At 41.6% G+C, this 25100-nt stretch overlaps 1 protein-coding gene and 1 long non-coding RNA gene across 5 annotated transcripts in view; one reads left to right on the top strand and one right to left on the bottom strand.

Annotated features, from left to right (window-relative positions):
• Window positions 1-45: 45 nt before the first annotated feature.
• Window positions 46-25100, top strand: part of LOC112915795 (uncharacterized) — a 34305-nt gene continuing 9250 nt past the window's right edge. The window contains exons 1-3 of one of the 2 annotated variants that reach the window (XR_012002732.1): window positions 46-4972; window positions 11684-11755; window positions 14617-14752. This is a non-coding gene — a long non-coding RNA (uncharacterized lncRNA). The remainder of the gene's footprint in view (window positions 4973-11683; window positions 11756-14616; window positions 14753-25100) is intronic. The other variant, XR_012002731.1, reaches the window with a different exon arrangement.
• The window catches only part of CHN2 (chimerin 2), a 295623-nt gene continuing 290823 nt past the window's right edge, over window positions 20301-25100 (bottom strand). For all 3 annotated transcript variants that reach the window (XM_025993086.2, XM_072764631.1, XM_072764632.1), the window contains one exon: window positions 20301-22128. In XM_025993086.2, coding sequence (XP_025848871.1) covers window positions 21957-22128 — 172 coding nt within the window. In that variant the 3' untranslated portion in view covers window positions 20301-21956. The remainder of the gene's footprint in view (window positions 22129-25100) is intronic.

Genomic DNA, 25100 nt, shown 5'->3' with positions numbered 1-25100 from the left:
CGGAAGCCGTAGGTGGGCTCCCCCGGCCCCTGCCCTGATTTCTTTCCTCCCTTGCTCTCCGGGGCCCCAGCCTCCACCACGCAGCCCCCAGGATTCCAGTTTCGTGACGCACAGGAGCCGCTTCAGACCCGGGCAAAATGTTGCGGAGCCGCAGGCACTTAGTTAAAAGGCGCGAGGTCGGGCTCTGTTTCCAGCGCTTTCTGGGGGGCGGGGTGGGGGCTTGAACTCCTGACTCCTCGCAGGAGCCCTAGGGACACAGGGGTGCCGTCATCCGCACTGGACAGGCGAGGAGACCCCAGCGCTGAAAGCTACCTGGTAGCTCCAAGTTGCGTGCCTGGTGAGTGGCAGAGCCGGATTTGAACCCAGGAGCTCGGACTCCAGCTCCCGCGGGCTTCACTAGCCCGTTGGACCCAAGCCTGCCGGTCTCTGGCTCTCAAAACGACTACGTGAGGATGTGCATTTGCTTCGCTCAGGTCTGGAAGTGCGGGGGCCGGCACTCCACCTGGGGGGCGCGCAGCAGCCCTGAGCCGCGGGGGCAAGCGAACCCGGGCGCTTCTGCAGGGCTTCCGGAGGCTTCTGGCTCCTGGGGACCCGGGGCTGCTGCTTATCGATTGGGCAGAAATATTGATTGCTGTAGGTCGTTCTCACTCCTGAAGGCAGAGGTACAACCAGCACCAGCTTCCGGGGTGCTCTTCTTTTTCAAAGCACGATTTTGATGTTCCTCGAGGTCCTGGGAAACTCCTCCCTTCGAAGGGGTGGGTATAGAGCAACCGACATCTGGGCATCTTTGTTCTGAGGACTTTGTGAAGCACAGAAATAATGAAAGGCAATGACAATGCCTTCGGAATTACTGGAAATTAGTGGAAAGAAATAATGACAATGTGGAATTAGTGGAAAGAAATTTTTGTAGAGTTTTACAATGGCTGAAATATAAAAGTATGGATACTTTATATCATTAACTTCTTAATTGGGCATTCCTGGATTTTTATTTATTTTTTAAAAGATTTTATTTTATTTTTTTTAAATTTTTATTTATTTATGATAGTCACAGAGAGAGAGAGAGAGAGGCAGAGACACAGGCAGAGGGAGAAGCAGGCTCCATGCAGGGAGCCCAACGTGGGACTCGATCCTGGGTCTCCAGGATCAGGCCTTGGGCTGAAGGCGGCGCTAAACCGCTGAGCCACTTGGGCTGCCCAACATTCCTGGATTTTTAAATGATATGCACAACGGTGTATATTTGAAAGAGATGCAATTTCGCTTATTTATTGCAATTAGTTTTAGAGAATAAGCTTTCAGTCAGGGCACCAGGACTGAAACAGGCCACCCCCCTGGGAGGGGAGGACAGGATAAGTCATCACAGTGCCACCCCATTACAGATGAAGACACTGGGTCAAGGAGGAAGGCTTAAAAAGAGGATACTTTCACAGCCTCCCTTGTAACTGGGAGTACCCAGGTGATCCAATTCTGACTCTGGGGGCCAAAAGAAGACTTCTGGAAATGTTTCTTCCCTGGATAAAGGGAGAGCCTTCTGAGAGAGGAATATTTTGTGCTATACCCTTGATTCTTACATTTAAGCACAGCGTGAGGATGTGATGTCTGGTGTTGCAGCAGCCGCCTTGCAACAGAGAGGCAACAGGCATGGGCATAAAAACCAACATGCTAAGGATGATGGCAGGGGAATGTGAGAAGTGTCTGGGTCTTGATGATATCAATAAGCCCCTGAAAGAACCCTGGAACCATCTAACTCCAGACTGTTAGTTGAGTAAGATAATATATATTCCTATGATTTAAGCACAGATTTAAATACAGTTTCCTGTTACTAGCAGCCAAAAAGTATTCCTCCCTGATACAGTCTATTAGAGGTATAGAAGAAAATGATATTGTTCAAAGGGGAAAAAAGGTAGAATTGTCACATTTAAAAAAAATATTTTATTTATTTATTCATGAGAGACATGGAGAGAGAGGCTGAGACATAGGCAGAGGGAGAAGCAGGCTCCCTGGACCCCGGGATCCAACCTGAGCTCAAGGCAGACGCTCAACCACTGACCCACCCAGGTGCCCCAGTATTGTCACTTTTTTTTTTTTTTTTCCGGACCAATCTGGAAAGTTCTTCATGGAATGAGGATTCAGTGAAATGTTTAAGTGATGGGAAAGCTTATAGAGTCAGGGAATGCATCTGTAAAATAAGCCACTTTGATTGAAAAGTTAATTTATCTATCCAGTGAATAGTAGGTGACTTTTAATGCTATAGAATTTAACCGAATATACTGTTAAATTCTGAATACAGAATTTAAGTATGCTTAGAAGTATGCTTACTTTTCTTAATAATATTTTATTTTGTCATTTTTTTATTTTTCAAAAATGTGTTGATGGTTTGAGTAAGGACATTTTCATCCGTCTCTCTCCGCACCCCCCCCCCCCACCTGCCCCACCCCTTCTCTTTCTCTCTAATTTTTTTTAACTTTATTTTTATTTATTTATTTTTTTTTATAAACTTTCTCTCTAATTAAATTGCTTCTTTCTCAGGTGCACTTTTAAGTGCAATAAATGATAATACTCAAACGCAAAAGAGAATGAATTCCTAGAGGGGAAGATTTGCATACTAGAAATTAAAATAAGAACTTTCAAGGTTAAACCTGGCCTTTGCAATCCTAGCAAACCTGGCATTCCTTTGGAGGCTGGAAAATTGATTATTTTCCTTTAAAGCATTTATAGTGGAAACTGGGTAATGGTAAACACATAATGAGAAAATTTAAGAAATACAGCTAATCAAAATGAAGAAAATAAAGATCATTTATATTCTTCTCATCCAGGACTAACACAGTTAATGTTGGGGTAAGCTTAGTCCTTCTTTATTTTTGCCCCTATTTTTACATTTACTCTTTTCATCTCCCTCCCTTCATTCCTTTATTTTTTTTTTTAAGATTTATTTATTTATTTTAAAGAGAGAAAGAGTGAGAGAGCTTGTGTGGGCATGCACACAAGGGGAGGGGAAAGGGGGATGGGCAAAGAGAGACAGAGGATCTCAAGCAGACTCCCTGCTGAGTGAAGAGCCCCTCTGGGTCTTGGGGGGCATCTCACCACCTTGAAATCATGACCTGAGGTGAAATCAAGAATTGGAGGTGTAACCGGCTGAGCCAGCCACATGCCCCCCTTCATTCCTCTTTTACGGATGCTTCCATATTTTGAAAATTAGATGCTCATCTCCCGTGGCCTTTTCCTTTCTAGTCACCAGTGTCCTGGTAGTTTGATATTCCTTTTCTCCTTTCCATGTTTTCACAGTGTTGCTGGACTTAGTTTATAAACTTCAGAGAGTGGGCCTTAACTCCTGTGCCTGAAGTTGGGATCCGCTTTTTGTAGCGTCTCGTCCTGTACCCTACTAGGTTAACACGAATGCATATTATAGAAGTAGGCAGATTGCAAGTCACAAAATATTACTAGTCCCTTTGGTTTTACGCTTGACCTGAGCAAGGCCGATGAGTACGGTGGCACCTCTCTCTGAAATTCAAGCAACACCAGCTGACTCTTCCTAACTTCCTACTCCTACTTGTCAATCTTGTTTCTTTGTATTCTTGGATATTATTGTATACTCCTCATTTTCATTTGGAAACTCTTGCTATGAAGATTTAAGGCCTAAAGCAAAGGCGGCTTATAGAAAGAGTTTTCAGGATTTTAGTTAGGGGCATTACCAGACAGGATTCCTTTGCACTAAGTTCATGGCTTGAGGAGTTTGGGGCGATGAAAGCCAGGGATCTATGTGAGCCCTATGAACTCATAGTCACACCTTCTGGGAACAAATGCATTCCTGATCTAAACAGATCCCCCTAGCAGATCTCTCCTGTTCTAAAGCAGCTTGATTGTCCGTGCAGACCTGTGGAGGGTGGGAAAAATGAGGGCATCTTACTTCTAAGTGGCCCAAGCCCTGAGGTTGGTTATGGCCCTTTAGGGAACAACAGAAGGATTGTTCTGCTTTTGGGTGAGCCCTATGCCTATAATTCTGTCCCTTTTGTTGCATGAGGCTATCAAAAACTGAATTCATTTTGGTGCCCAGTTTGTTTTTAGCAGGGGAGTTCATCCAAATAATAGCTGCTTCTGACAGGAATGGGTATGTTTTAATTATATTGTAAGTTGTTTCCTTGGTGTTCGTTCCCACCATTAGGTATAATTTTCTTATTTGTTTATTGTGTCTGACTCCCTCGCTAGAAAAGGAATTCCATTTTATTGAATGACCATTTATATAGTGATCATAACAATTCCTATGTGTGAGGTACAGTTCTGTTTATTAACTCACTTAATCCCCAAAGCCCTGTGAAGTAGGCCCCGTTATGATTATAGACGAGGTAATTGAGACACTAAGCATTTATGTGGCTTGCCCCAAGTCACCCAGCTGGTAAGCATCAGAGCCAGCACTTGACCCTGGGGAACTTGGCTTGAGAGTCCAGGAACCGAACTAGTCCCTGTGCCATGTGTCTCTCTGCATGAGCGCCAAGACATGTCATTAATGAAACTTCAGGACGTGGCATGTTGCCGGGCAATAAAAGTTCTTGATATTGTTGAAGGAGTGACCATCAAATGCATAAATGTAAATGCTTTGTTGGTTGTAATATGACTGACTTATAAAAAGAAATGCTATGAAAATGGCAATGTAATAAAATGTCAATCGGCTATTACATGTAATAATAACAACCTGATTTTAATTCTGAGATGTGAGTAATGTGAGTGGACCCAATTATCTGATACGTTTTTGTTGTTCTTGTTACAAAATTGGAAGACCACTCTCATGTTGCAACCCTTTGAAGGAGATGCATTAGGTGGTAGGACATGAATGGGGTAGAGTGATGTAACACCAGAGGATGGTTGCTGAGATTTTATCAAATATTGTATTTAAGGAATAAATGAATGATTTAGAGGACACGACGTCTTGAAACAAGGAAGACTCCACAGCACATCCTGACTCAGGAAATAAAAAAAGGTAATTCAACTTTATTGTTTGTTAGAAAATCATTGGTGTAAATAAAAATCATGTGTTACCATCCAAGATAATGTTCTCTGGCTGGTCACCTGTTTCCAGGTCAGGGCTGGGGTAAACCGGCTCCCCTAAAAGGCGACCTGCTATCGGCTGTTGTTAATTTCTCTTTTCAAGGGGTTGGTTTGGTTATGCTCCATTAGCCAGGTTACATTTTCTTTTTTGTGGTTTGTCTGTGGGTCAGCTCACTACGTCACGCATACAGGTAGAAGGTGAATATGCGATGGAAGGGTAACATGACGCAGGAGGTAAATCTTTTGGTTTCCCCATCTGCATCGAGGCCAATGTCAAACTTACATAGTTAGAAAGAAACAGCTAAGAAACAGCTGCCTTTATCAGTGTCAGGCTGTCAGAGGAGGAAAGTTTTGGGACTCAGCTCTGCTCGGTGCTCACAGAGGGAAATCTCACACTGCACATTCTTAGTGAGTGTTTAGGTTTATCCGTTTGATGTCATTTCATTTACATAGTGGGAGAAATTTGCTGAAACTGCAGTTCTGAACCTTTTATAACAGTGGCAAGTTTGAAATTCCTGCCATGGGCTTTTCACTTTATTGTGGGCTTATCCAAAAGTGGATAGTATTCTTTTCACTTTTTTTTTTTTTTTTTTTTTTTTTTTTAATGGCAGAAGAACCTTGAGGATAGCTCCGGTAAGTCTGACAGTTTTATCCTGAAAGCTGAAGCGATTTGCTCAAGGTCACAAGACTTTAAGAGGTGGAGTTATTTTGATTTGGTTTTAGTTACTCTGTCCCTAAAACAGTGTTCTTCTCATATTGCTATTTGAATCTCATATTGCCTTTTAATTGATCATTAGATCAATAGACATTTGTTGGTTTCAAGACTATTACATCAAAAGAGACTGTCATACTTTAAAAATTCTGATGAGGTCAGTGTCTTCTGAGTTTCCCGCTTGGAACAATGCTAAATCATATGTGGCTGTTTAAATATTAAAGCCCTATGGAATCACAGAGCACTCAAAGCTCAAATTAACGCTGGGAATTGTAATTACATACATTTCTTGTGAAAAGACTTGATGGTTGGTTTGAATTACTAGCTGTGTGGCTTTGGGAAAATCTTTAGTCTTAATATCTTTAGGCTCTGGTTTCCTTAAATGTAAAGTGGGGATAATTCTATCTACTTCTCTGGGTGGTTGCCAAGATAAAAGTAGACAATACATTTATTAAAGTCTCTTGCACAGTGCCTGACATATAATAGGCACTCGGCAAATGTTAGTTTCTCCTTGACTAATTTCTTTCATTGGCTGTGTGGGAAAATTATGTGAACAAACTGTATAAATCAATCACTTCTAAGGGCTTTTTGAAAATAATTATAGAGAGTCTTGAGAAAGCACTGTCATCCTTGTTGGTTGGGGTCAGATTTTTCTCCCCCTCCTAAGAACATAATGTTAAAATTTACTGGAGAGTATTTAATACACAATAATTTGCTCTGAATCTGACTTTTTTCAGGAACACACTTAATGATGAAATCAAATCTAGCAGAAGTTTTCTGTGTGTGATTCAAGAATGCTCTTTATCCTGTCTGCACTGAAATTGCATTACCTGTAGTTAAAGAAGGAAGTGTGTTCAGTTAAGCTTGGAAGCAATGTTACCAGAAAAGGATTAGCAAATCATAAGACAAAATCCTTAGAAGTAAGGTCACTAGCAGGCGGTGGCTAGGGCACAAGCCAAGGAATAGGTTTCACATGTGCTGCCCCATTAGTTCCTGGAATCTTGATATATAACCTGCATCAGCAAATCGTGCCCGAAGGAGGGAAAGAACAAGAGCATCGTGTCCTCTGCTGTGTTAGACAACATGGCACTACTTCTTGGTTGCAAAAATTAGCTTTTATTTTATTAAAGTGACACATGCACTTGTAGGGTAAAAGCCAAATGTTATTAAAGGGCTTATAGCCAATTATGGGAGTTTCTTGTCTCATTCCTTCCCTTGGTCCCTTCCCCAACCACTTTCAACAATTTTGGCTTTTCTTTTTCCTTTTTTTTTTAAATTTTTATTTATTTATGATAGTCACACAGAGAGAGAGAGGCAGAGACACAGGCAGAGGGAGAAGCAGGCTCCATGCACCTGGAGCCCGACGTGGGATTCGATCCCGGGTCTCCAGGATCGCGCCCTGGGCCAAAGGCAGGCGCCAAACCGCCGTGCTACCCAGGCTTTTCATTTTGGCTTTTCATTCCTGGCATTAACACATCTCTATATTTCTAAATAATATGTATATTATGCTCTCTTTTGATTTATCAATATTTGACATCCTCTATTAGTTTCTTATTATGGTATTTGAGGACTTGGTTCTCTTATACTGTGCCTTCTGTTTCCCTCTCCCAGTTTCCCACTAGAGTCATATTACAGGCTTTGTTCAGTGAACTGTTCCATGTTTATATTATTGTGCCCGTATAAATATTGTTCAGACTGAGCATTATAGTGTACAGATCACTGTATTTGCTTTCTTATTTATGTCCTTTCCTGAAGTTAATAATGGCCCTCTTCCTCCCTTTCAGTGGGTCCTCTTTCTAATTCTTTCTTATGCCTCTCAGTGGTTTTTTGGTACACTTTTCTACAAGTCCAATCAAATCAATATGTGTGTGCTCCATTTTAGCTTTCCCCAAGGTATCACTCCTGGACACCTCCATCTCCTTCCATATGAAACGATCTCTCTCTCTGGCCTGCTTCACTGCCTCTTCCTGGGAATGCCTTGAGTTGGATTTCCTATTTCCCGGACTTTGAGTGCCTTCTTTCCTGCTGGACTCCCTGGCTTTGGCGATGGTCAGATGGTGCTTCTGCAGAAGGCATGGTGATGGCAGTCCTCGGTATGGCTGTCTCTTTCATGTGTTTCCGCCTGGACTGTATCTTCTGTGCCTTGCACACAGCTATCCTCCTGGGACCTCCTTCCACCCTTATTTGGGAGAGTTCCTTTGTGCAAAGGCACTCAGTGAACCTTGCCTCACCCATTTCACTGTAATTAATTCAAAATGGATCAGGATTTTATTTTTTTATATTAATTTTTTAGTGTTGTCATTTAAAAAAAATTTTGCTCAAATTCAATTTGCCAACATATAGTATGACACCCAGTGCTCGTCCATCAAGTGCCCTCCTCAGTGCTCATCACCCAGTCACCCCATCCCCCCTCCCTCCTCCCCTTCTGCAACCCTTTGTTTCCCAGAGTCAGGAGTCTCTCATAGTTTGTCTTCCTCTCTAATTTTTCCCCACTCAGTTTCCCTCCTTTCCCTTATAATCCCTCTCACTATGTCTTATAGTCTGCATATGAATGGAGCCATATGATGATTGTCTTTCTCCAACTGACTTATTCCACTCAGCATAATATCCTCCAGTTCCATCCACATTGATGTAAATGGTGGGTATTCATCTTTTCTGATGCCTGAGTAATATTCCATTGTGGAGATATATAAGATGTGGGGGATATATATACATATATATATATATATATATATACACTCATATATACATACACACACATATATATATACACACACATATATATATATATAATGTTTCTTTCTAGAAGGTATGTTTAAAAACTATATAAAAAATTATATATCCCTTCATCTTCTTTATCCATTCATCTGGGATCACATATATATATATATAATGTTTCTTTCTAGAAGGTATGTTTAAAAACTATATAAAAAATTATATATCCCTTCATCTTCTTTATCCATTCATCTGGGATCATGGTTTTTTTTTTGGGGGGGGGGGGATCATGGTTTTTAAATGTAAAACTATACAACTTTTGGAATAAAATATAGAACCTCTTTGCAATGTAGGGCAAGGTGAAGGATTCTTAGACACAGCTAAAGCATGATCCATAAAGTAAAAAATTACTAAATTGGACTTCATCAAAACTAAAAACCTTTTTGTTCTAAAAAAGACTCTGTTAAGAGGAACTGAAGACAAACTGCAGACTAGGGGAAAATAGTTGCAAACCACATATCTGACAAGGGCCTTATCCCTATAATATATAAAGGACTCTCCAAATTCAATAGTAAAAAAAGCCAGTTATAAAATAGGCAATAGGACACCTGGGTAGCTCAGTCAGTTAGGCATCTACTTCTTGATTTTGGCTCAGGTTATGGTCTCAGAGTTGTGAGATTCAGCTCCATGTGGTGCTCTGTGCTAGGCGTGGAGCCTAAGATTCTCTCTCTCCCTCTCCCTCTGACCCTTTTGCCCCCCCACCCCCACCCCACATGCGCTCTCCCTCTTAAAAAATAAATAAAAATAAATAAAATGGGCAAGAGACACGAACGGATGTTTTACTAAACTGGAGACACAGGTGACAGATGAACACATGAAAAGATGTGCAGCATCATTACCCATTAGCAAAATGCAAATTAGAATCACAATGAGATACCAGTAGGCACTTATCAGAATGGCTAAAATATAAAATAATGGCAACACCAAATTCTGGTGAGAATGTGGAGAAACGGAATCACTTTTTTTTTTTTTTGCATGTTTCTAGCAGTAGGCAAAAACCTGGAAACAACCCAAATGTCCGTCAATAGGGAAATGTATAAACAACCTGTGGTCTATCCATACTTCAGAACGCTGTTAACAAGAGATTGAAATGAACTCTTAATACATGCTACAACTTGGACGAATCTCAGAATAATGATGTTGAGTGAAAGAAGCCAGACCAGAATAGGGTACATGCTATATGATTTCACTTGTATAAAATTCTAGGAAATGCAACCTAATATATGGGACAGAGTTGGATAGGGAGAGAAATGAGAGAGAGAGATTTTAAAAGATCACAAGAAAACTTTTGGGGGTGATAGAATGTCAAATGGTGTGGCTGCCCGGGAAAACAGTTGGATGTTGCCTTAAAAAAATAAATATGCCAATGTGACCCAGCAGTAGCACTCCTGGGCATTTATCTCAGAGAAGTGAAAACATGCACTCACACACACATGAACCTGTATGTACGTGAATGTTCATATGGCTTCATTTGTAATAGCCCCAAACTAGAAACAATCCAGATGTCCTTCCTTTGGGTGAAGGGTAAAACTGTGGTAACTCCATACCATGGAATACATCTCAGCAATAAAAATGGGACAAACTCTTGATATACACAACCACTTTGATGCATCTCCAGAAAATTATGCAGAGTGAAAGGAGCCAGTGCCAAAAATGTTACATACTGTTTGATTCCACTGATTTAATGTTCTCAGAATGACAAAATTATAGATCTGGAGAACAGGTATTTGTAGGGGACAGGGTTGGGGAGTGGTCTTGGGGGTGGGCATAGGTACAAAGAGACAGCAGGAAGAAGTTAGATTATATCTTGATTTTGGTGGTGATTATCCAAATCTGTACATGGGATAACACTGCATCCAGCTACACTCACACACATGTATATGTGAATACAAATGTGGGCTTAGACAGTTGTGGAAGCTGAATAGGGTCTGTAGTCTTGTCAACTCCGTTTCTTGGTTTTGGTAATGTACTATAGTTATAGAAGATGTCACCACTGGGGAAGCAGAGTGGATGGTACTTCAGACTCTTTACTTGTTTCTTAACTTTCAATTACTTCAAAAATAAAAAGTTTAAAACACTCAGCACCTAGTGGAGTGAAAAGCAGGACTGGCAGGTGATGGCTCTAGGGCTCTTTCTCTTTCCCACAGTGGGAAAGACTGTGCCAGGACTCAATTTCTCACAGGACCAGGAGCCTCCAGGAAGTCCACGTGCTAGGCAAGCTGCAGCCTGAATCTAAAATTTTCTTTCCTCTCATGCAAGGCCATTCTTACCTTTTCCCTATAAAAGGGTGCCCTGCTGCTCAACACACAGTGTTGTGTTCATCTGGGCCTCTACTCAAGATGTCTCTCTGCTGAGTACTTGGAGAAGGGGACTCTGTTCTTGCTAATCCTTCTTGCCGTGAGTTCCAGCCCATTCTAAGTGCTGCATATTGGTGTGTGCCCATGCTCTTTGATCTACAGACCTGAAGGTGGAAAGGCAGGGAGCCAGGTGGACAAATGGGGCAGAAGGAAGAGCCACTGCCAAGACTCTCCAAGGCAGGAGTGTGCCTAGCATGTCTGGGTCTGAAATGCAGTGAGTGTAGGCATTAGTAGCAGGAGGGGTGATCAGAGCACTGATAGGAATCCAGATAAGTCATTTCTGTAAGCCTCGTGTGCCACTGTGAAGACTGGCTTTTATTATAAGTGATGTGGGAAACCAACAGAGGATTCTAGGCAATGTGGGGACCAGAACTCACATTTTCACAGGATCCCTCTGATTGTTGGACCAGGGTAGGCTCCTGCAAGCCGGAGGCAAGGGTAGAAAAAGCTGACTTAGGAGGTGGTTATGGGCATGTGAAGCCAATAGGCTTCCCTGCTATTCTGTTGGTGGTAGGTGAGAAGAATGGAGTCAGGGATGACAGTGTCAGCGTACTCCTTTCACGTTGCATGAGCTAGAAGCACTGGGAGGGTTTTTAGAAATAGTTATAGATTCATAGTCTGTATTTTTTTTCATTACTCAATACTGAGAACTATTTCCAAGTCAGCTACTGTGAACCATTTCCAAGTTAATAAACTTAGGAACATATTCTTTTTAATGATCAAGTAGTATCCATTAGGTAGCAATGCCATGGGTGACTTAACAAATCCATTGTTGATAGGCATTATATTTATTTTTCAGTTTTCCTGAAATGGTGAATTCTGGAAAAAATTATGCTGAGTGAAATAAGTCAATCGGAGAAGGACAAACAGTGTATGTTCTCATTCATTTGGGGAATATAAATAATAGTGAAAGGGAATATAAAGGAAATATATAAAAGAAATGTTGGGAAATATCAGGAAGGGAGACAGAACATAAAGACTCCTAACTCGGGGAAACGAACTAGGGGTGGTGGAAGGGGAGGAGGGCGGGTGTTGGAGGGGAATGGGTGACGGGCACTGAGGTGGACACTTGACGGGATGAGCACTGGGTGTTTTTCTGTATGTTGGTAAATTGAACACCAATAAAAATTAATTTAAAAAAATCGAGTGATCTCATAGCCTTTGACAATAGATAATAATCTGTCAGGCGAATCTGCACTTTTGTTTATTTCTTACAACTAGATAATCTATTTTAAACTGCTAAATATTTATTTTCAAAATCTGCCTTTTTTTTCCTGTTTGTCAGAGTAATATATCTTTGTTTAAAAATATATATGTTACAGGATTTTGAATGAGACTTTTCTTGTTGTCACCAAGTTTCAACCAAGGCCCCAAAGACTGAGAACAATAGATGATAGCCTAAAGGTGCAGAGAATGCTAAGAATAAGAAAAATTTTTGTGACCCTTAGTTTAGCACCCATCTTGGTGGATATATATAGGGGGATACAGAGGAGTGAGAAAGAAGCTTTTTAAATTGAAATTCAATTAACATATAGTATATTATTAGTTTCAGAGGTAGAGGTCAGTGACTCATCAGTTTTATATAATACCCAGTGCTCATTACATCACATGCCCTTCTTAATGCCCATCACCCAGTTACCCCAGCCCCCAACCCCCTCCCCTCCAGCAACCCTCAGTTTGTTTCCTATGATTAAGAGTCTCTTATGATTTGTCTCCCTCTCTGATTTCATCTTGTTTTATTTTTCCCTCCCTTCCCCTATGCTCCTCTATTTTGTTTCTTAAATTCTATATATGAGTGAGGTCATATGATAATTGTCTTTCTCTGATTGACTTATTTTGCTTAGCATAATACCCTCTAGTTCCATCTGTATGGTTGCAAATGGCAAGATTTCATTTTTTTGATGGCTGAGTAATATTCCATTGTGTATGTATCCCACATCTTCTTTATCCATTCACCTGTCAGTGGGCATCTGGGCTCTTTCCATGGTTTGGCTATCGTGGACATTGCTGCTATAAACATTGGAGTGCAGGTGCCTCTTCAGATCACTGCATTTGTATCTTTGGGGTAAATCCCCAGCAGTGCAATTGCTGGGTCATAGGGTAGCTCTGTTTTTAACTTTTTGAGAAACCTCCACACTGTTCTCCAGGGTAACTGCGCCAGCTTGCATTCCCGCCAACAGTGTAAGAGGGTTCCCCTTTATATGCATCCTCGCCAACATTTGTGGTTTTCTGACTTGTTAACTTTAGCTATTTTAACTGGTGTGAGGTGGTATCTCATTGTGTTTGGATTTGTATTTCCCAGATGAGCAAAAGGTTTAATAGGATTTTATTTAGAGAGAGAACTTTTGAGTGCTATGGGAATGTTCTTTGATGAAGGAAAGACTAAACTTGGGGAAGTTTCACAGAACCTCTCTGAGAGCTTAATGTGTGTCTCCTAGAGTTTGGGGACTTCAAATGACCTGATTGATGCTAAAGGTAAAAGGAGAGGGCTATGGTGAGGGGAATGATCTGCTCTCTACCAATGATGTGGAAGAGGTACATGCATTTCTGCAGGCTAAATGGGACTCCAGGAAGGCTTAGACGTGCAAGGGACCCAAGCCAGGCTTGGTGATCCAAACAGAGACCGATGTTGGGAGGACAGGGGGTCCTTGGGAAACTAGCACTGTACAGTTTAATGAATCCTGTAGGAGGAGGCAGTGCTGTGTGAGGGAGCCAATGGGAGATTTCTGCTAAAACAGCCAGATAGAAGGAACCCGGGACCTCAGTGAGTATGCAGCTACCATTTTAGACCCATAGCTTCCACCTGGAATTTTAAATGACAGAGAAATACATTTCCGTCTCATGTAATCCATTGTACTTTGGGTTCTCTGATACTTGCAGCTGAAACTAAAACTACCTACCTTATGAATCCTATTCAAATGCTTTCAGAGAAAAAAATAATGTTATGTCACTTTACGTATGAGACAGGAAATTGAATAAGGGCTGGTCAAGCAAAGATAGTTATAGAGCAATTTCAATTTCGCATGTAAGGCTTGATGTAAAATTCTAAAATAGAAAAGAGTGAGCTAATGCACAGTTCTTTAAAGCACCATATTAATACATATGACTAGATAAAAGTTTTCCTAAAATTATATAGGTAGTTTCTGTGGAAAACAGTATGGAGGGTCCTTGAAAAATTAAAAATAGAATTACCATATGATCCAGTAATTCCATTATGATCTACCTAAAGAATACAAAAACAGTAAGTCAAAAAGATATGTGCATCCCTATGTTTATTGCAGCATTATTTACAATAGGCAAATTATGGAAGCAGCCCAAGTGCCGCTGACAAATGAGTGGATAAGGAAGATGTGTTATTCATACACAATGGAATATTGCTCAGCCATAAAAAAAGAATGAAATCTTGCCATTTGCAACATAGATGAATCTAGAGGGCATAATGTTAAGTGAAATAAGTCAGAGAAAGACAAAAAGTACCATATGATTTCACTCAAAAGTGGAATTTAAGAAACAAAACAAGCAAAGAAAAAAGAGAGACAAATGAAAAACCAAGAGTCTTAACTATAAAAAACAAACTATTACCAGAGGGGATGTGGGTAGGGGCATGGGTGAAATAGGTGATGGGGTATAAGAGCACACTTACCATGATGAGCCCTGAATAATATAGAGACTTGTTGGATCACTATATTGTACTGATTTTTTATTCTGAATTTCTAAATTCTTTTGATGCAGGGCCAATATGGTGGAAGTGAAGATTTTAAAGAGCTGAGTGATGGAGTCCTGGGAGTGTTCATCAGGAGCCTTGGCTATGGGCAGTAGATCACATGCTAGCCGGCTTTAGCAGAAAGGATCTGTTACAGGCCACTAGGTAGTTATTGAATCTTCGGGATTAGTTTATTTGTTGACAGATGGCATTCAGAGCCAGAGTGGTTGTGATGGACTCTGGATAAAGTAGGGCAAGAAGCAGCGCTGGCGGGCATGCCAAGGGATTTGGACAGTTAAGAGGGAGAATGGGCAAAGGAGCCAAGCAGAGGATGGGGGTGAGGGTGGTATCACAGCAGCCAAGAAAGGAAGGGGTTTGAGAGGAAGGGAGTGGTCCACTGTGCCAGCCACTGAGAAGCCCAGTAAGTGGAAACCTGAAGCTTTAGGGTGGTCGTTGGGGTTCCAGGGAGAGCGCTTGGGGGTGGGGGCAGCACCGGAGGGTGGTGTGAAGGTGTGTGACAGCACCTCTGCACCTGCTCCCACGCCATCTGGCCTCGCCGATAACCCTGTGAGGTTTGTGGGTCAAGCAGGCAGGCATTAGTTTTCACATTTCAAAGGGGAGAAACCTGAAGCTCAGAAATGTTAAAAGCCTCAATCTGTGACCGAGCCAGGCCTTGTGGCTCTAAATCCAGTGCTCTTACAGGGCTACCATGCTGTCTTTCCACCACATCCCACCACCGGCCAGGTGTGGCTTGACTTTACAAACTCACGGGCAGTAACTGGCTAAAATTCCTTGATTCTAATTTGCTAAGCAGCAATAAGGGATAGTGCTTGAGAGTGTAGAAGAAAGGAAACTAATGGTCTCAGCATTCTCCTAAGAGTTTCCCCAAGTGGTTGAGTTTTTAGACAAACGTTTGTATGTACAAACGTTGTTCCATGCCCTAGATATTATAGTGAGTGTTATATGTAGGTGACCTTAAGTCTCACAAACTTCATGGAGTAGGTGCCAATAGTAGTTCATTATGATGACAAAGAAAAAAGCTTAATAAGTAAAAGAACTTTCCCTAAGTTACACTCAGAAAGTGGTAGAGCTCGGAGTAACCACAGGGGGTCACAGGGACGCAGCCCCGACCTCCTCTAGTCTACATTGCCCTGGATCCTAGCCAAAGAGAGCTACCATTTGCTGTATAACCCACAATTAAACTAAAGACTTAGATTTTCAGAGTCTCCTAACTGAATTATTTTCACAATTGTTCCTACTGGATAGAAGAAGAAAGAATATGGTAAAGATTAGGTGATGGGATACCTGGGTGGCTCAGTGGTTGAGTGTCTGCCTTTGGCTCAGGGCGTGATCCTGGAGTCCGGGATCGAGTCCCATGTCAGGCTCCATGCATGGAGCCTGCTTCTCCCTCTGCCTGTGTCTCTGCCTCTCTCTCTCTCTCTCTCATGAATAAACAAATAAAAATCTTTTAAAAAAAGGTTTGCATGCCTCCTGTACACTAGGCACAGTGCCAGTTAGGGGCTGGGGTAGAATGGTGAGCAGAGCGGACCAGAAGCTTCCAGTTGAGACAATATTTTATTAGAGTCCGTTCTATGATTATGGGGGGTGAGGCCCATGGAGACCTTGGTCTATGGGTATGGAAGGTCCTCTGCAACCTATGAGAGATCAAACAACCTTCCCAATACTGCAAAACCATTGCCCCCTTTTTGTTAACAAATCTTGATTTGCTCCATGTAGTCAAACACCTTGGAGAGGGTGCCTTTATCTCCAGTTCAGGTGAAACCGTGGTTGTTTTAAACCAGGTCTTCTCAAATTTATCCTCCACTGGAATCACTCAGTGGACCTGTTGAAAACAGATTGCCAGACCCCAGCCCCAGGTTCAATGAGTCAGGCCTGAGGCGTGACATTTCTAACAAGACCCAGGTCACGATGTTGCTGGCCACGGGATTCTGCTTTGTGAAACGCTGGTCTACGCTAACCGGAGTGATCTCTTTTCCTTTCCTAGTTACTGGCTTAGCCATAAGCATGTACTGCACTTCTGGCCAGTCAGGTGCAAAGGGATGTTTGTTGGGGGAAAAGATTCTCTGGCTGTAAAATGGGACACACAAGACACACATGGAAAGAATGACATTGTCCTGCTTGAGTAGAAAAACAGCACCAGCCTTGGAAATGCCTTACAGTTGGATTCTTGTGGAGAGAATTACTGTTCTTACTGTCAAGCCCTTTGTATCTGAGTTTTATGTGATGTGCAGCTGTCACTTTCCTGACTGTTGAATTTAGTACTTCTTATAGGTTAGTGATTATCTCATTATCAGAAATAAGGAATCCATGCTCAAGAAGCAGTCCGTATGGGTTATTGGTACTATATTGTTGATCTTGCCAGGTTGGGACTGTTCCTCATGTGGGGAGCAATCAGTTTGGCAGATCCCAGAGTCATGAACTTGCTGGCCCATAAAGACCTCATGGGTTTTAGCAGTGACCTTTTGGAAAGGAGCCCCAAACTCCTTTCTCTCAAACACTGCCCCCTCCCCACAGAGGCATGTGCATTTTTCCTGACTTGGTCCCTGGCCCTGAGTTCTGGGCTTGATGAGGTCTATTTTTGTTTTGCCACAGGTCTTCTCTGCATGGATTATGGGGTCTTAAAGTCTTTTCTTGTTGGGCTAGCTGGCCTGCACCTCTGATTCTTGCAGCCCCATGGTGCCCCTCATGGGAATGTGCCACTCCATCTCACCCCTCCATGTCCTCCGACCCTGCCAATTAGTGGACTAATGTGGACTTGCCCCACAGAGGTTTGGTTTTGCAAGGGTGGTCCTGTGTATGTGCAATAATTAACATCCGTACATTGCTATACAGTTTATACTGAGCCTTCCGTGTTCCCATTCAAGGTCACAGTGGATCTTTAGAAGCTCTCTGATAGAGAGGGAAGAGCAGATATTCTGTTATTATACCCATTTAAGACTAGGGAACTAGAACAAAACCAGGATTATATGCATTTTACAGATAAGGACGTAGAAAAAACCAGGTATCATGCTTGGTTAATTGGAGTGACCAAAAATCTGTTCCAGTAATACTCAGTCAACTCTTTATGAAGATTTTGAAGTATATAATTCTTCAGGAAAGTACATGAAGGCAATAATTTTTTGGGGCAGCAATGAGAACTGTGCTCCCATAGATGATTTACCACATATATGAGGTGCACAAGCCTACAGAGAGCTTCATCTCTTTTTCTGACTGTAGGGCTTATCTTCATTCTTTTTTTTAAGATTTTATTTATTTATTCATGAGAGAGAGAGAGAGAGAGAGAGAGAGAGAGATAGAGAGGCAGAGACACAGGCTCCTCTTTCTTCTTTTGGGTAGATACTATCCAACTGTCAAGTCAAGCCACCTGGGAATCATCCTTGATTCTTTAATTCAGGCTATAACCAAACCTTTTCAACTCTGCTCTTCAGTAGGACCCAGTTCCACCTGTCTCTGCCTTGCTACCCACCCCGGATGCAGGCTACCTCAACCGTGGTCCTTTATGACAAGGAGGACACCTAACTGCAACCGCCCTCACTGCCTGCAGCTGCCACATGTTCTCCGATGGATCCACAGTCAGTGGATGTGATCTTTTAAAAATGCAAACTAGATTGTGTCATCTGTCCCTTATAATCCATTAATGCTAGTGCAACGTGGTGCCTTGGATTATACCCCAGGACGGAAAAGGATATTGGTAGAAAACCCATGAAAATCTGAATAACTTCTGAGTTTATTAATAGCAATATGGCAGCGTTGATTTCTTAGTTTTAATAAGAACTGTACTGTGGTTACATAAGATGTTAACACTAGGGGAAACTGAGGAGGACACAGGAACTCTGTAGTATCTTTGTACCTTTTCTGTAAATATAAAACTATTCCAAAATTAAGTTTATTTTTAAAAAATTAGGGGTGCCTGGGTGGCTCAGTTGGTTAAGTGTCCAACTCGATTTTGGGCTCAGATCATGATCTCAGGGTGGTGGGATTGAGCCCCTCACTGGGCTCTGCACTCACTGGGGAGTCTGCTTGAAATTCTCTCCTGTCTGCGTATGCTCTCTCTCTCTCTCAAATAAATAAATAAATCTTTAAAAAAAAATTAGTGGCACCCATTTCCCTGATGTTAGAGTCCAAAATCCTCAGCGTGAGCAGCTTTCTTTCTCTAGCAAGACTAAATTTATTTAAAAATTAAATAATTCGGGATCCCTGGGTGGCGCAGTGGCTTGGCGCCTGCCTTTGGCCCAGGGCGCGATCCTGGAGACCCCGGATCGAATCCCACGTCGGGCTCCCGGTGCATGGAGCCTGTTTCTCCCTCTGCCTGTGTCTCTGCCTCTCTCTCTCTCTCTGTGACTATCATAAATAAATTAAAAAAAAAATTTAAAAAAATTAAATAATTCCTCTAGCAAGATAAGCCTCCTCCTTATCTCCAAGTACTCAGTGTCTGGCCCATTAATAAAAGCTTGATAAACATTTGTTGAAAATTAATGAACATTATATTTTTAAAATGAAAAGATTAACTATAAATTTGGGGATTGGTAGATCTTGAGAATGTGTAAGCTAACTGAGGTGGGTTTTTGGTAGGAATCAGGCCGGCCCAGGCAATAGGTGAGCTGTTTGGGACTGTGACTGTCCTGTGCTCTCCTTGCCTCCCTCCCTCTGCCCATCCAGCCTGCTATCCTTGCAATTCAGCACCAGCCCCCACCCAGCTGTGGAGGTCAGGTGCCCATTATGTTAATAGGGGTTAATAGGGTTAAAAGGGGTCTCCTCCCATCCTCAGAACTCTCTTCTCCCACCCACTCTGCCCCTGTCTCACTTCCCACAACCCACTTGTAGACAAATAAGAGTACGTTTCTGGAAACAATGCTGCCTCCTTTCAGGTCTTAACTACTAGAGTTATTCCAATGGTAGGAATTTCAAGCCAGGTAAGAGGAGCCATGTCAGGCTACCAGATGGTGGGGGAGATAAGGGTGGGTGAGCAGGCTTCAGACTAAAGCAAGGGAGATGGGATCAGGTGTTGTAGTCACATTTGAGAAAAGGAGTCAGGTGACCCTCATTACACATTATAGAACCTTGTTATAATACCCCTTATTATTACTTGAACTTGGATTTAACCTGGGACAAGCCCCTTTCGTCTCATGCTCCTGCCTTCTACACCAGGTAATATCTTTTCCCTTTGCTAAGTTATCATTCTTAATAATGATAATAATAAGAAGCAATAACTATACTATTACTATTACTCTAGGTCATCACTTCATCTAAGATGTCACAACCAGAATATTTTCCCCAGTTTTCCAGATGAACAAACTCATTCCCAAGGTCATCTGCTGCTGCTAACAGGGAGATCTGGGATTTGAACTCCAGTCTTCCTGGCTGCAAAACTCTTGTTCTGCTCTCTGGCAGAAGACCTCGAGGGATTTCCTTTAAATGCTATTATCTCTTAATGAAAAAACCATAAATGCAGCAGGTCTTACAGACAATGAAGGTGGAGCATTAGAATCCTAATCTCAAGCAGGCTCTCCAGAGGGATGCTGGAGGAGGGCTGGACAGCAAGGTGGGGACTCAGTGGGATGTTTCTGTTTCCTCCTCGTGTTTTGGTGATGCTAGAAACTCTCCTGCCAAAACCCATCTGGGAGCAATATTTTAAATATTGTTCCCCCACCCCACCACTCCCCAACACCAATTTTCTTTGCACACTCCAGGATGATAGACAGAAGAATTTAATACATTTAATGCTTTTCCTTCCATTTACACTATCATAAATTACAAAGTATTATTCACTTCACAAAATAAAACCATTTTCAGATAATTTTTTGACAGTATCAAGAAGTACATAAGCTACAACAAACAAATCTGTACAGTTGGGAGGAACAATAATAGCAGGGACCCAGCAGAACCATTTTAACCCCCCCGGTGTGCCAACGAAGTCCATCCGCGTAGCCCTTGGGACTGTCCAGGACAACAATTGCACTGCCCTCCTCATTCCAGCTCATTTATCACACAGTAATTCTCTTCTGGTCACTCCAAAACAAGACTAGTGAGTAAGTACATGGATCATCTTAGACAATCAGAGGAAAAGACATTGTGGTTGGATTTCAGAAAAAAAAAAATTTAGATTTACAGTTTTTGATGCTTTAAAATTTTACCTATGTTACAAAATATAGAAATCTTGCTGTGAAAAGCTCATGCTAAGATAAATATAACCAAGAAGATGGAACTATCATGATAAAATCATATTAAATCATGATCCATACAGAGCTACTTTTGTCAAGGAGGAACAAATATTTGTAAAAACCAAACTTACTCATTCTTACTTTTAAAAATAGGCTTGTTTATAAAACAAAAATGGAAAAAAATCAGTAATTTTTCTGCAGATTCACTTTTCATAAATACAAAAATGTGACAAAAATACAACTTGTCATTAATAGGTGAATTCAGAGTGTGGACCGAAAAGAACCTAGGGAAAGTGTTAACTTTTTACATGGCCCAGATTTAACCATCCCGCATCATTTTATGTAAAATGACCACATTCTGCATGTTCTGGGATATACACACATGATACGGAGAGACTCTGACCAATGCCAAAACATACTTTGGGATTTCACAAAATGTTTAAGGAAAGAAAATCTGTGGATGTTTCAGACCATCCTACAATTGCTATAAACATATACCGTACGACTGCAAAATGCCAGTGCTCAACAGCAAAACCTATCAAAAGCAGGGACACAGGTGGCCGGTGAACTTTCATTGCAAAGCACTGATAAGGACAGAGGTATGTCAAGATAATACTGCATTCATGGTAAACTTTTTCAGGGATCACAGCAAGAAGCAGGACAAGGTACACAGGGTCATAATCAATGCACTGCATTGAGTTCTATTTGCTGAAATAAAGTAACATTCTTGCAGCTAAAATAAAAATACATTTTACAATATAAGTTTCATTTAACATTTAACATAGAATTGTCTTCTTTCTGTAAGTGGAAAATGTATAACTGTATCAAGTACCTCTATGAATTAAATTCCCTTTAATTACTGATAAGACGGAAGCTTAAAGATCTAGGTTTGTTTTTTTTTTAATAAGTTAAAGAAAGATTTATTAATCACTCTTCCAGCAAAACAGGCATATGTAGGAGGCACAGCAAAGACCCAAGAGGAGGCCTTTGGTCACTCTCACCCCTGCTGTTCTTACGTGGAGGAGGCGAGTGTCTATGAGACACAGTAGCCGACTTGACAAATCCACTGCGGTCCAGGAAATTCTCTCATTTGTTTGGAAAACGAATCAAGTGTAAGAAATGTTTTTACTCCTCTAGCCTTATCAACTTAGATGGGGCGGGGCCATGAGGCTCATTTCCCTGGAGGATTAAAACAAAACATCTTCATTTTCTATTAAAATCTGCACGATCAGCTTTTGGTACCGCATATCATGGAGGGTGGTGAGGGTGCTGTCCTCAGGGGACCTCATCAGTGTGGGCCCAAACACGATCCCCAGATTTTCAGCATTCATGAAATTGTCCTTCTCATTCATAGTCACCCTGCAAAACAGACATATACACAGACACATTACACGGACTTGCAGACAAATTGATATACTGATTATGCACGTATGCTCCCACCAATTTCTCTGGTTTAGTAAGTTGTAAAAGAAGACTTACAGAACTAAAGTTGTAAAAGAAGTAAAGTTGTAAAAGAAGACTTACAGAACAAAAAGAATCAGAACTATAGAAACGCACTCTGGGGGCAGTGAGGGTGGGGGAGGGCTGGTTAGCTTAGATGGTCAATTGTCTGCCTTTGGCTCAGGTCACGGTCTTGGGATCCTGGGATGGAGCCCCACGCTCCCCACTCAGTGAGGAGCCTGCCTCTCCCTCTCCCTCTGCTGCTCCCCCTGCTTGTGCTCTCTCTGTCAAATTAAAAAAAAATTTTTTAAGTATTTTTAAAAAGATAATTTTCTGGGGGCACCTGGGTGGCTCAGTCAGTTAAATGCATGGCTCTTGATCTTGGCTTAGGCCATGACCTCCTCCATGATCATGGGATGGAGCCTCACTTTAGGCTCAGTGAGTCTGCTTGTCCCTCTCCCTCTGTCCCTCCCCCTGCTCACATTCTCACATGCTCTCTTCTTTCTAAAATAAATGTTTTTTTTTTTTTTAAAAGGTGACTTTATTTTTCTTAGATTATTGACATTGCATTTAGGCAGTGGAAATGAATTACTTAGTGAATCTGGTATAGACACATATATAAAATTAGAAACTCAGGGACAACTTGGGTGGCTCAGTTGGTTAAGTGTCTGCCTGGGGCTTAGGTCATGATCCCGGGGTCCTGGGATTGAGCCCTGTATTGAGCTCCCCTCTCCTCTGTACCTTCTCCCTACTTGTGCTCTCCCTCTCTATCTCTCTCTCTTTCAAATAAATAACATTTTAAAAATATATGTAAAAAGAGAAAATCAGTCCTTCTTACTACAGAAATGTGGAACTGTGATTAGGGGAATATTGGTTGGAAGGGGCAGCAGATTCTTAGCTGACCCATAGTGCAGAGGGATTTTAGTCTAAGCTTGTGTGGAAGTCTTCTCTTTCCCATAGCTTCTTCCTACTGGTCTGCATGCTCACAGCAGGGAAGCTGATTGCAGACTCCTGGTCTGCTGGCAGCCCAGCATCCAAGGAGCAAGGTTACTGTAGGATGGGGCTGCCATGAGTGTAGGAATAGCCAGACCATTATCACGGGACAGGGGAATGGCTGGAATGTGGCCAAACAGGAAAGCAGTTGGACATTATTTCTAGTTCCCACAGGATGAGGTCTGGAGCAGTAATTATTGTTGGAATTGAAAATCATCATTTCAACATCCAGATGAGAACAGCAAAGCCTTTAAGAATAAAAGTCAAACTCCAGAGTTGGCTTAATACCTTCCTAGTGGGATAAAATTACAGTCTCCTAGATTCTTAAGGAATTGAGGTTTTTTGGATGTTTGTAATAGATCTAAAGGACTATAGGTTCTCTGTAGCAGGGAAAAATATAATTAAAACATGTTTAGATTCTACAAAGAAGGCCATCTCTTTGTTTCTATTTTCTTGGAGCTAATTAAGATCGGCTATTTAGTATTCTTTTAGGAAGAATACTTTAGGAAGTATTCTTTTAGGAATTCAGCTTGCATTATTTTCATGTTGCAAAGCTAAGGAGGTAGGAAAAAGGAACATTCTTCACAAAGAGTTCACATCTTCCCGTTAAGTCAGGCACCATGCCTGGCCAAACAAGATGGATAGCAAACCCTCCATGATAAAAATACTAAATTATTGGCATTAAAGTATCAACTGGGACATATCAGCATTTTCCCTAATAATGATACTTTGCCTTCCAAACAATAACAATTAGAACTAATTTCTTTCTAAAGAAATAATTTATAGCTAATTAAAAGCCAGGCTGGCATTCATAGTCTGTTACTTATCCAAAAATTACTCATACTCTTAAATTCAATAAATTAATCAAAATGGAAACTCTCTGAGCTAAATGTTATTATGGCTCTGATCACCATGAATAAAAGCAACAATATATGTTTTATAAAGGAAAAAAAAACAAAAACTTTAACACCTAGTGTTTATACAGTATTATCAACTTGCTTCCTTTCACTTATTGAATGGATCTGTAAATTAGTCAGTGCAGACAATTTTTGGTTCACTTTTCTAAGAATGGGCCACTGCTATGTGTCTTCTAAAAACATAGAGGAAAGCACACAGAAATGCCCTGAGACCTCCAATATCTCAAAGACCAACTCACTGACCTCATTATATATGTACAGTGAAGGAAAGAGATCCACAGTTGGGGTAAAAGAGTTTGGAACCAGAGGCTCTAGTGTCCTGTAAATACCCAAACATCTCCACCTGATAAGATAGTGGATAGCTCTCCATGGTAGATACTTTCTGAGATGGCTCACAGTGATTCCTGCTTCCTGCAATTCATACTCTTATATAAACCCTTCCCCGAGCACATGGGCCAGACAGTAGTGACTTACTTCTAACCAACAGAATATAGCAAAAGCAGCTGGATATCACTTCTGAGATTGGGTTACAGAAAGATGTATCTTTTGTCTTGGGTGTTCTTGCTTACTGGCTCTGAGGAAAGCCACCTGCCATTTTGTGAACTGCCCATGGGGAGACCCACATGGCGGTGAACTGAGGGTGGCCTCTAGCAAAGAGTCAGCAAGAAAATGAGGCCTCCAGTCACACAGCTTCTGAGGAACTGAATCCAGCCAGCCACCTCATGAGTGAACTTGGAAGAGCATTGTCTGCTAGTTGAGGGAGAAGGAGAAGCAGACTCTCCGCTGACCCAAGACCCTGAGATCATGACCTGGGCCAAAGGCAGACACTTAACCATCTGAGCCACCCAGGTGCCCCCTGGGTGCCAAAAAGGGTGTGAAATCGACTTCTTATAGTTCTTTGGGGGCTCAGCCTCTGGTAATTTGCTGGGCAGAAACTTAGCATAGTAAGTTTTATGTTTGAGACAGAAACGTTCATAAGAG

This window comes from Vulpes vulpes, chromosome 7 (assembly GCF_048418805.1).
Source record: "Vulpes vulpes isolate BD-2025 chromosome 7, VulVul3, whole genome shotgun sequence".
Classification (NCBI taxonomy): domain Eukaryota; kingdom Metazoa; phylum Chordata; class Mammalia; order Carnivora; family Canidae; genus Vulpes; species Vulpes vulpes.
This window is presented reverse-complemented; position numbering and strand designations above follow the sequence as displayed.